This window comes from Heptranchias perlo, chromosome 22, assembly GCF_035084215.1.
Source record: "Heptranchias perlo isolate sHepPer1 chromosome 22, sHepPer1.hap1, whole genome shotgun sequence".
NCBI classification, from domain to species: domain Eukaryota; kingdom Metazoa; phylum Chordata; class Chondrichthyes; order Hexanchiformes; family Hexanchidae; genus Heptranchias; species Heptranchias perlo.
The window spans coordinates 43,891,353-43,904,048 of record NC_090346.1 but is presented as its reverse complement, the minus strand read 5'-3'; the positions used below and the strand labels follow the sequence as shown (position 1 = coordinate 43,904,048).

The 12,696-nt window shown below is 39.8% G+C and overlaps 1 protein-coding gene across 1 annotated transcript in view; it reads right to left on the bottom strand.

Moving 5' to 3' along the window:
- The window catches only part of cacna1ha (calcium channel, voltage-dependent, T type, alpha 1H subunit a), a 231,528-nt gene that overhangs the window by 137,437 nt on the left and 81,395 nt on the right, over positions 1-12,696 (bottom strand). The window contains exons 7-8 of the mRNA XM_068003426.1: positions 8,856-9,642; positions 3,322-3,713 (exon numbers count right to left, since the gene is read on the bottom strand). Of these exons, the coding sequence (XP_067859527.1) occupies positions 3,322-3,713; positions 8,856-9,642 (1,179 nt within the window). The remainder of the gene's footprint in view (positions 1-3,321; positions 3,714-8,855; positions 9,643-12,696) is intronic.

Below are 12,696 nucleotides of genomic sequence, written 5' to 3'. Positions count from 1 at the left end.
GCTGGTCCAGTAAAGTTTCTGGTCAATGGAGATCCCCAGGATGTTGATGGTGGGGGATTTGGCGATGGTAATGCTGTGGAATGTCAAGGTGAGGTGGTTAGACTCTCTCTTGTTGGAGGTGGTCATTGCCTTGCACTTGTCTGGGGTGAATGTTACTTGCCACTTATCAGCCCAAGCCTGGATATTGCCCAGGACTTGCTGCATGCGGGCACGGACTGCTTCATTATCTGAGGGGTCGCGGATGGAACTGAACACTGTGAAATCATCAGCAACATCCCCACTTCTGACCTTATGATAAAGGTAAGGTCATTAGTGAAGCAGCTGAAGATGGTTGGGCCTAGGACACTGCCCTGAGGAACTCCTGCAGCAATGCCCTGAGGCTGAGATGATTGGCCTTCAACAACCATTACCAATATCCTTTATGCTAGGTATGACTCCAGCCACTTGAGAGTTTTCCCCCTGATTCCCATTGACTTCAATTTTACTAGGGCTCCTTGGTGCCACACTCAGTCAAATGCTGCCTTGATGTCAAGGGAAGTCACTCTCACCTCACCTCTGGAATTTAGTTCTTTTGTCCATGTTTGGACCAAGGCTATAATGAGGTCTGGAGCCGAGTGGTCCTGGCGGAAACCAAACTATGTATCGGTGAGCAGGTCATTGGAGTACGTGCCGCTTGATAGCACTGTTGACGACACCTTCCATCACTTTGCTGATAATTGAGAGTAGACTGATGGAGCGGTAATGGGCCAGATTGGATTTGTCCCACTTTTTTTCAAAATTACAGTCTTGAATGATATATGGATTGTTTAGAAACACAAAAATGTTTATGCAAGTACAATCTATAGTGCACTGTGGCAATGATCAGTCTAGGGAATTGCTTATTCTTGCTACTGGAGACAGGAGTAATCCTTGTTTTGGGAAATCTCTGAAACCAGCATCTATATACAAAGTATTTTGGTAAATTTATAAAGCACTGGTTCAACTTTCAGAGTCCCCTCCTTTGTTTAGTCAGAGGCAGAGCTGAGACTTTACAGGGCTCCACATACACAAGATGATCCCATAAGTTTCCATTACTGCATTGATGTAAAAGTGACCATTTTCAGCCATTAATGCCACCAAGTACTTAGATACTGAATAAATAATTCAGTCATTAATTAAATCTGTGGATTTTGTACCATTCCCTACTTTCTTTAAAATAGATTTACAATCCTGTTTTTTATATGTACCATTTTGAAAAGGAAGCATTAATGGCCCTTATACTCCCAGGGCCTTGAAATCACATAAAAGAATGAAAACACACTACTTTCATTCCAAGCATGACTTTGGTTATGCTAAATTCTATTAACTTAATTTATGATTTTACGGGTCTTGTTTTTTTCAATCAAAATTGAGATCTTAATGCCGAATATAGCTCACACCTAATTGTCTAACTGAACTGAAAACCTGTAAACTCACTACAAACGTACTGAATGCAGATCTTCTAATGAGCTTTCAGCTATTTTTTTTACTGGTGAGGCTAGATTCCCAGGGCTTCTTCCTTTTTATAGGGTTCATTTTAAGCACCTCTACCATGAGAAATCTGCATTTCATCAGGTCTGTGCATTTTGTAATCAGACAAGTCAAAGGATAGCATATTATACCAGACACATGGTGCACAAAAAATGCGAAATAAATTTATGTTCTTCTAAAAGCTCTCCTTTTCCTCTTTCTTCGAAATATCTTGCCAACTTTACAAACAAAGTTCTCATTATAGGCAATGCAAATTTCGAGGCTTGTGCATCTTATAAGTCAGAATTTTAAAGAATAGTATTGAAGTGGAACTCAAACTTACTGTATTCATTCCCACAGGCTGAAAGGGAACACACTATATCAAAAAAAGAATTTTTGTTCCCATTCTGAAGAAAATTAACTGAAGTTAGACCACACTAGACATTACATCAAAAGAAGAGGACAGGAAGAGGAAATTAAGTGGAGCAAGACGAATCTCTCAAGGAGGGAACAGTATTCTCAGTGATTTTCCCAGCTTAACCATAGAATGTGAAAGATCATGAATGTGCACTATTTTAAAACACTGTACAATACTTTATTGAAACAAATTGTCAAACCATAAAATATAATTACCATAAAATTAACTCTGTACAGCAGAATTAATCCATTATCCTTTATCGGTCTATGCACTGCTGGAAATGTACTTAAATTCTAAAAGAACCAATTCAAGTGTTGAAGACAAAGGGCTATCTCAGATAAAATTGTTGCTAGCAAATGCTAATGTACTGATAATGGATTTGAGTCCTACAAGTACAGGCAATTCTTATTACTGAATGTATTATTGTAAATTGAAGTTTCTTTGACCAAGAAAGTAAGGCAGCAGAGAGTAGGCTGAATTTGCTTTGTTATGCATTTAAATTAGAGGCCTAATTTTTAAACTTGTGTTCTGTTCTATGCCTGTTAATTAAACTACAGTGGAATCTCATTGTAACAGTCTCTTGTTATCATAAACTTTTCGCTTGGTCCCTGGGCAAGTGCCTTTAGAGTGTCAAAACAGCAGTTTAAACCTCCATAAATGAATTCCTAATAAGAACTGCTTTACCAATCCTAAATTTGTAATGAAGGTTGATTGTCATTCAAAAATCCAAATGAGTTATGGATTGCAGAAGTATTACAAACTAGGAAATCATTCTGCTGAAGTTTCTAATGTACATTCATACTCTACTGTCAAATCTTAACTATGGTAGAATTTAAGAATTATTGAACAAATATTTTTTTTCTCTACACACCCCCTCAGCTCCCATAACATTTAACATTATTCACTAAATCATATATTGGCTGACAGGGTAGCCAGGTGGCCTACTCCCAAGTCTTTTTCCACGCTACTCTTAAGTTGGTAACATGAAGTCCATGATAGCTGACTGGCCCCACCAAATTTCTTCTCTTGTTGGAAATAATCAGGCCTCTGGTCGGTACTGCCTCCCGGTGGCAAAAATACAGTTGATTTTAAACTCGACATACCTTAGCTTCAGCAGCCCACTGTAAATGCAACATCATGTGTGCATGACACTAAAAGACAATTTCACTTGCTTTCCTATTTTGATATTCCATTCTAGTCAAGAACAGCGACCTCAGCAAGTCAATTAACCTTTAAATGTAAATTGTGTTTCATCAAATAATAAGCAGACTGTACCTGTCTAATTAGCTTTCAAGGCTTGTCAAGCAAAACAGTACGAAGATAAAACTGGGTCAGAAAACATTAGGTGCAAACCATTTGCTTTGCAAGAGATTCCAGTTACCAGACAGACAGAAATATTAATTATTAACACTTACCTGCTCGTGGTACTCAATGCCCATGCTCAATGTGTTGATCAGAATGGCTATCATAATCCCACGATTGAAATATTTACTTTCCACAATTCTTTTCATTTTCTCAGAGAATAATGTCCAGAGCAGGATGCATTTATTCTGTTCCTTTGGTTTCTTTTTGTTCTTGTGTATCTGATCTCTTTGGTCACCTTGGCTGACGTCTTGTGTAAATTCGTACACGCCATCAGCATCAGAGTCACCACTTTCTGAATCACTGAGCTCTAGCTCTGGATTTTCCAAAATGTGGGCACAATAAGGGCAGCTTTGAAGTTCACAAGTCAAGACCCCAGCCTGAGTACTGGGTGCAGAGCATGGCATGTTGAGCCCTGACAACTTGCTTGAAGCTCGAAAGATTCCTTCAATAAAGACATCCAAACAAAATTATCAAGATACAGTGCAATTCCCATAATTTGTGGCTATTACTTACCCAAAACCATAATAACAATATTCCTTATCATTTTTGTAACTTACCAGTGTAAAGATACACCTATTATTCACTTAGACCATCAGTTTAGTGGCACAAGATATTAATTTATTTAATGAGCACATATGAAACACCTCAGTGTTAGTTCTTGTGAATTAGATTCCTATTTCCATTCCGTTATTGTTATGGAGCAGCCACATTTCCAATTCATATTACTAACGGAGCAAACATGATTGAGCATAAATATGATCCTATTTGCATGGCAATGCAAAGCAACAGTAAATGGAAACACAAAATTAATCAAACTCTGTAATAAAACCAATATAAATCATGGTCATCCAAATCTTCTCAAGAATTTTTTTTCCATATTTGATTCATTATTAAATCTCCTGAATTAAAAATATGAAGACAACTATTTCATATTCAAAATTATTCATATATTTGGGTTCAGTTCAAGAGAAGTGAAGATAGATGAAATATCAAGGAAATCCTTCTCAGTGGAAAGACAAAATAACCACAGTGACAAACATCAATATAACATTTTTTGACATCATTATATCTATGCACTGCACTGCACTGCGGAATTTGTAACAACCAAAAGTAGGTATGGAAAACCCAAATAACATCCTCTTCTTCTAAAGACTATCTCATGTTAGGTGAAAGCAGCAAAGAATGCAAAATGGTATCATACCCCATTGTTTTAATTTACCAAAGCTGACACTGCACCTTCCAACCGTGGAGCCACATAATAAATTGAGAACATGGACCTTATTAGGTTTATCAGCTGCAGACTTGAATTTGGCAAAATTTGGACCATTTTAGGTTCTTGTATTCCTAGCCCATGATGATATATATCAGCATACATCTGCAAATGGATCAAATGTCCCTCAATGCATGCACACCACCATTCAACATATGTAGACTACAGTCTCTCTCTCTGTATGCATGATTAGCATCTCACAAAAAGCTTTTCTTCAATTGTACACAGCATATGTGTTTAGAGCCATTCCAAAGAAAGTTTTAAAAAGTAGACACTATAAACGGGGAAGGTTTATCCTGTGCACTAAGCGTGATTAAATTGTAAACCTGTTCATAAGGAAAGGTTTGCGATTTCAATAGACAGTGTACAGAGGAATTCTTTCTCCCAAATTGTATGATTTTAAAATTTACATAACTTGTGGTGGTAATCCAGAAACAACAGTATGATGGGACGGTGAAAAAAAGTCAGCAATCTTAAGTCACGGTGAAAGCCTAACCGATGTTTCACAAGAAGACACTATAGCTTGAATAGAGCTTTAATTTCATCCACAAGAGGCAATGGCACCCGTAGGCAGCAATCAACCTATTTAAGATCGACTTTGCAATTTGTGCATTCATCCTAAATTGCTTCCAGTGGGATGTTCAAAGGACAACTAATTGGTTCCATAGATAAATTGTGATTACTAATCTGGGCAATAACAGAGCTGACTATTGCAAAAAAGGTTTACTTTGGGGAGCTAGGTTTAACATTATTTCTCGGTTATTGGTTCTTAGCAAATGGTTGCCAAGTCTCTGGTCATAAATTTTCTTATGCCTTTTTTTCCCCAATATTCATTTTTCAACTGTTATTTAATTTTCCATTTCATTTTCTTTCTCTTTAAATCTATACTTGCAAATCTTGGTCAGAAATGAATCTTGAACTGTGTATTTTTAAGTCTGTTAAAATACCACGGGATTAATTTTATACTAGGCTTGGTTTAAAAATAGGTCCCAAATGTTGGTCCAGTATGTTCTTTTTGATGCTCGGAATGTGGTATAAATTGCTTCCTACGTTTTTAGCAACAACCTGAAGCAAGATGGTAATTTATTCAATGCACAAAAGTTGTACTGAAACAGAAGTTGGAGACATGCATAAACCATTAGTAGTTCCCCCATACAGATGCTATAAAAATACTGGAAAACTCTTTTATTGGAAAAAAGTAAATTCTAAAGTAAAAACTCCATGATGCTTCGTAAAAATAGCCTGTTGATTAGATTTGCTTGTAAGACTATTGTGTGAGAGGTTGTTCTTAAAATGTCATCTTAGATTTGAGTGCAGTTTCTGGAGACAAAGAGGGGGACTTCAATTAACTTCACATGAATCTAAATGCCAATAGCTGTGAAATCTTGGCATGTTTGTTTGAAGTCCTCTGCCAAAAAGATACTAAAGGTATGGTGAGCCTTAGAAAACATTACAGTTCTGATTTTCCGATAATGGGAAAAATGAAGTTGAGCTGACCCACTGTGCTGGCTTGCCAAGTATTTCTAGCACAGAGAGAATGCCTAGACCAATCTTTCAATATGAGTCCCTCCTTCTAATTTGAGTAGGCTTGGCACAAAAAAAGCTTGCCCCAACAGGTTGGCTTGTAGTACAGTGGCTGGCATTTGGAAAATCTATTAAAGTGGGAGCTAGCCCTTAAAAATGAAGTTGTGGTGGCACTAAAAAATGGAGAATTTGGTCACAATGGTACAGCGGAGGCGAGTGGGCAGCATTGTTCCACTTAACCATGAAGAGGCGAGTGGGCAGCACTGTTCCTCTTAACCGTGAAGAGTTGGAGATCCTGCTGCAGGAGTTGCATCAAAGGACGGTAGCCCAGTAAAATGACAGCCACAAGCTACATAAAGGGAGAATGTCACCCGAGTTAATACAATCATCCAAGTTCTTTGCATCTGGCTGAAAAAGGGGTTGTTGTTTGCTGGTATCAGGTGGAAATGTGCTTCTCACTTTTGTACATGTTTCCTGTGGGACTGATCAGGCATGCCACATTCCAAAGATGAGAACCCTCATATTTTCTGGAAGGCACCACCAAGCATTGTACACAACCATTAGCCTGTTGCACATACTCTTTCATTGTGCTAAAGCTGAGCCACACATTTCTCTTGTAGATGGAGGATCCTCAAAGTGCCCATGTAAAACAGGCATAAGAAAAATTATTACTGTTTCTAAAGTAGTTTTCCCCTTGTGATCATAGTTTCTAGACCAGAGGCTTTGAAGTCAGTAGCAACCAGTTTGCTATGAACCAATAACGGAGATAATTTTCACTGCTGAAATCGCTGCTTGGGAAATCGGGTGTGCTTGCCTGTGAACCCAATATCCCGACTCCCACCCACTTATTGCAAGGTTCCATGCAATCAGCATCAAGACTCGGGTGGGGAGAGGTAAAATAGGAGAGATAAGATACTGTAGAACTGTTTATTTTCACAATAAGGATATTTTGTTGGGCCAGTTTTCTCTGTGAAAATGTACTTAGTTGTATTTTTTGAACAACTGTCATGTCTGGGTTTGCAGGGAGATGCTTTCAGATCTGGCATTTTGATTGTGACAAATACACTGTCTACATGAAGATGTACTTCTGATGAAAATAAAAACTTCTGCAGTCCCTGTTCAATATATGATTGCAGTTCTATATGTCTTCCAGTCTCCATTATGGAGAGTTTTGCACACAAAGGGCTGTTTCTGTTAGAACAGAGGAGGTTAAGGAGTGATTTGATAGGGATGTTTAAAATTCTGAAGGGATAGGACAAGGTAGGTAGAAACAGTGTATTTCCATTAATTGAACAGTCAAGAACAAGGGGATGTAGATATAAGATTAAATGTGAGAGACTTAGGACAGAGAGCAGGAGAAACGTTTTTTTTTACGCAGAGGGTTGTGAAGCTGTGGAATGCACTAGCAGAGTTAGTGATTGAGGCACAGACCATGTCAACACTTAAGAATATGTTAGATAGGTGGTTGAAGGAAAGGGGAATGAAGGTATATGGGGTCAAGGCAGGCATACGGGATTCGGACTATTGCTCATGTGGAGGATGAAGACCAACACAGATTGGTTGGACCCAATAATTTATTTCCTGTTGTAATTTCTATGTAATTCTATGTAATGATCTTCGGTTCCACTCCAGCAATGTTTGCCCCAGTCAATGATTATTTCCGGTCAATGATTATTTCCAGCCAAGGCTGGCACTGTTCCTGTCCATTTCATTTTTGGTCTGAAGTTTATTTTTGACAAATAGTTTATTTCAGGATCAGTTAATTCAATTTAACTCTACCTAACCTGAGTTTCCATGTTACAGGCACTGGAAGCAGTTTTTGAAAGCAGCTCTCCATCTAGATTGACGATAAGTTGAATCCCAGCTTCACAACAAATAAATAAATAATGCCCCAACATGGGGAGGGTGTGAGCTGGCCCACATTGGTTCATTTTGTTTTTGTTTTTCCAGGACAAACGGGTTGTGATATTTTCAGCCCCAGCTGCATGAGGCTTGTCTCACAATCTTGGGCTAAAAAAACATTGGGAATTTTACCAGTGGCGTCAAGAATTAGCTACATCCAAATTGCTAAATGCAATGATTTTGCATTATAAAAACATTTCGATACACAAACACTACTTCTGGACATTTAGTGTTGTAGATAGAATGATTTTTTTGTTCATTTTCTTAAATTGTACAGATTATCAAGGTGAAAATGGTTGTCAGACTTAGTGGTACCAGTATCCATAGCTAGTAGAGCAGACAAGGCTGAGAACTTTAGTGGAGAGCAGCCTGAAAATAGTTTGAAAGCATTGATTATACCATATTGTTACAAACTGTTGAGCATCACTTAATTAAATTATAATGATTAGTGCTTTGATTATTAATCCTTCAGTCTAGACATTATCATATATCAACTATGTGAAGTGTTATCAACTATGTGAAGGTCATGCGTATCTGCAACTAAATCTGCACCCAACAAAAGATGGACTGACCCAAATTCAATGTTATATACTGTAATAAATTATTGGATATGAATAATAATAGAAATAATCAAATATTTTCAAAGCTGTAGTCTCATCTATAATTGCTGTGAGCAACTTGAGATTTGCTCCAGCAATTCATCACATCTGAACTCAAGGAGTTTGCTGCCAGGTAATCAGTGGCAAGTATGCATTATTCTTATCCTTCTCATTTATCCTGCTTAATGGGTTTTAAACACCAGTTGCTTACTCATGAAGCTTTTAACTCATCAGAATTCATTTTGAAGTGACTACTGAACAATTGCTGCAAAAAAGTGACAATTCTTACCATGCTCTCCCACAAACTGGTGCAGTTTGCCATAGGAATCTGCCAAGTTCATGTTAGGGTTCCCTTTGCCCATAGTGATGGGTGTATTACTGCTTCTCTTGCCTTTTGGTTTTGGTGTGGAGCTGCTTCTACTAGTCACAGATGGAACTATTGTTGGATAGTTCATGCCCCCATGATGTGTAAGGCCAGCCATTAGTTTAACATTAGCTGCTGTGGAAGACATGCATGTCATTTGTGGGCCTTCAAAGTGGCAGTCGGCATGGTAAATACTGTGAACTGACTCGGCACCTGAAGAAGGACTCTGATGATTTAGTGCAGATGAAGGAAGCATGAGCTTACTGCCAGCTCGCAATGATTTCATCTCCATATCATAAAGTTCTGGACTGCCCCGCTGTGCCCTTGAATTACCATTGCTGATATGATAATGATGGTGATGATGGTGGTGATGGTGGTGAATTAAATGATGAATTGACCTTACACGTCCCTTATTCCGCCATTTCCTCTCCTGTCCATTTGAGCTGTTTGGGGTGACCTTCTTGCGTCGTTTATTCTGCCAGGTGTTGTAAAGGCGCAAAATTCGACGCTTCACTTTCCTAAGGAGGTGGCAAATGTACTTAATGAGCTCTTCATAGCAGCTTCCTGGCTCAGAGAAACTGGCGATTGTGCTATCATTTGAAAGAAAGCGGGCTCGCTGCTCCTGCATTAACTGGTTCTCACGTTGCTTTGTTTCTGAAAACTGAGTTGCTATGACAACCAGACACAGGTTAATCATGAAGAATGAACCAACCTAAAGAAATTTTTTAAAGACATAAATATACAAAATCAGTTTTAAATTTGCAAAGACAGCAAAAATTATTAACCTCTATGCTGGCAATCTTGGGGTTTCATGCTAATGGTGTTCATTAGCTCATTTTTTTTTTGTGGAACCAAAATATTAAAGATGGACATCATACCACACTCATAGAGGACTAACTAGCTCAGAGGTACCTCACATCAGTATTCTGTTTTGATTGCAAATGCTGTATGAAGTATTATATTGAAATGATGTTTCTTTTAAATCAATATAACTCAAAGTGAGCACATCTTAGCATTCCCTAATGCTTGTGGGAGGAGGTTTTGGTCTAACATCCAGGTTACAGTCCCCAAAACAATTCCCTCCTCAATAAGCTGGGGAAGAAATTAAAATAGGGAGTGCTTCCCCGCTACAAGTGCTCTACGTTAAGGCTACACAGGGTGGATTTTCCTGGCCCAAATAGTTCCTGTGGCGCTACACACAGGAAAATTGGTGCTAATCCTATGCCTCCGTTCTATGCCTGAATAACACTGCTTCTTAATTTTTGGTTTGGCACCTGATTGCGTCTGAACAGGGCACAGCAATGTAAATAACATGTACATAAATGTTTGATTCCTCTACACACAGATTTACTATAATAACTGAGTGCAGCTCAGGGGCAGATTGCCACCCAAAAAACCTGGCACTACTGCTTCCAGTGCTGCCATTTAAGTGCTATCAGTGTGAAAGGGTGCCAACGCTGTCTTAACAAGCTGGCATTGTCAAGAAAGGTCGTGATCTTTAGCTTTAGGCGTTCAAAATGGTGTTGCAGCTTCAGTACTTGTTTCAGAGTGCTGTTACATTTTTTTAAACTTAGGCTGTGTTCAGTACTGTGGACCCTCCCACCTTTTACGAGGTGGCTTATTTGGAGTCTGAGGAGCTCCCTTGACAGCTGAAGAAATTTTCCTGGCCATCAGAGCCACCACCAACTGGTTACCACAGGGCAGGAATCCTCCTTCCTCCCGCTCATACAACTGTTCCATCCCATGTTGAATAAAAAGACAAACCTCAGTCAAACTTGCACCCTCCTCCTATTCCCACACTATCATTCGACACACCTACATTCAAAATGCCCAAAGAGAACAGTGATAAAATAACAATGAAAAAATATGCGCCTGTATCTGTCTAATGCTCATCACTCCATGATGCTCCCCTTTTAACCACTTCTTCCAGGTGGTGTTTGAGGAGCGTCTACCTATTCTAGTGTGTTTTCTAAGTGAACTCCCACTGCTGAGAGTCTGGGGCAGAGGGGCTGAGTGGTATCTCCAGTACACGGCGCTGGCCCTCGATTTCTTCAAGCATGGATCACAGATGTGAACTCTCTGCTGCAGTGGGGATGGCCTGGCCCAGCCTGCCTCCTGGGTCTTGGATAGTCATGGTGAAGGATGGGAAGAGCAGTAGTGAGGAACTGCTGCTACCAAAGAGAGCCAAGGTCATTCCATCCAGGCCATATTTAGAACCTCCATGTCACTATGAGTTCTAATCTGCAGCTGCACAGGCCTTGTGATGTCAATGACATTTTGGTAGCCTGTCACTATCTTATGCCTCATTCGGGCAAACACATCAGTAATCATGCCCAATGATGTGGTGAGAGTGGAGTCCATGGCCTGAATGGTAGCTATTTGAGCTGCCATTGTGGCCTCACTGGCGAGGGACTGCACTGCAGATGGCCCTGGAATAGTCACTCTTTCCAATGCTGCCTGCAGGTTCTGCATGCTGACCCTCAGCGTTTGACTCATGCAGCTACTGGACTCCACTGTACTTGCTGGAAATCCTCCAATGACCCCAATAATCTCACATCTTCAAAAAGCATTCTTCTCTTGAAATCTGGGCCTAACCATACCAACTGGGGAGGAAGGTGATCTCACTCTCCAGCCAGGGATTCCTGCTCCTCTCCTTCCATTTGATCTTGCTCCTGTTCACTAGTGCTCTTTGCTGCCCTCTTGCTGTATATCTAAACTTTCTGAGTGGATGTTTCTGAGCTGGTGAGTGGACAAAGTATACACAATGATGGGGCACTAGATGTGCTGGTGCTTGGAAAGGGGCTGCTTGGTGGCGAGTCCCAGGAGGGGATGATTCTGAATTTCTGAGAAGATCCTGCAAATACATTAAAAGGGCAATATCATATGATGGAACTGAGAGGAGTAGTTTCAAAGTGCAGAAGTAAGTACATGACATCGAGCACATGGTCCAGAAAATATTGTGCAACTGTCCTTCCGATAGAACAGCAGATTGCAGTGTTAGGAAGGATCCTTGGTATATAAATCCTGCACTGGGGCTCAGCGTCCTTCCAGTAAGAAATTAAACAGGGATGAAGCTAATTACAAAGTGAACAGAGCCAGTTACCAAGCCCATGTGAGATGGGGCAGGTAAGAGAGCAGGAAATTCTATGGATGAGGTTGCATGCAAGCTTAGGAGTTTCTATAGTGGCTATGCTTGTGCTGGGGGATTGATTAATGTGGGAGGAAGATTGTAAAAGCATGGGACCAGGAGTATTTAAGGATCCTTAGAAAAGAATAGATTGTGAGGAACAGAATGCACAGAACCATCATCTTTTCCTTGGTGGAAAGCATAGCCAACGAGTGGTCTACCTTGCCCCATTCTGATGCAGTCTATGAACGTTTTCTGGCATCCATGTGCGGCGTTCAGCGTTTTTAGAGTTCAGTTATTCTGGCACTTCATGCCACGCTTTTCATCCACTGAGCCTCCTACCACCAATTGTGTACCTTCTACATGTGCTTGATGTCCACCCACTGCGTTATAGTGAGGGCCCACCAGGAAGATTGCACACAATTTCAAATCGAGATCCAGCAACAGCGCTTGCTGGGGAAAATCCACCCTAATACTTATATTTTTGAAATATATATAAAGCCAGTAACCCATGGACTTATAACTTTACACCAGCTTATGCCAAATGATTCAAATTTACTGTTTTCAGAGCTGTGATTGAGGTAGTTGCAGGGTCTAAGAACAATACAAGGTAGCCCTAATTCAAAAAAGAATTTTCAT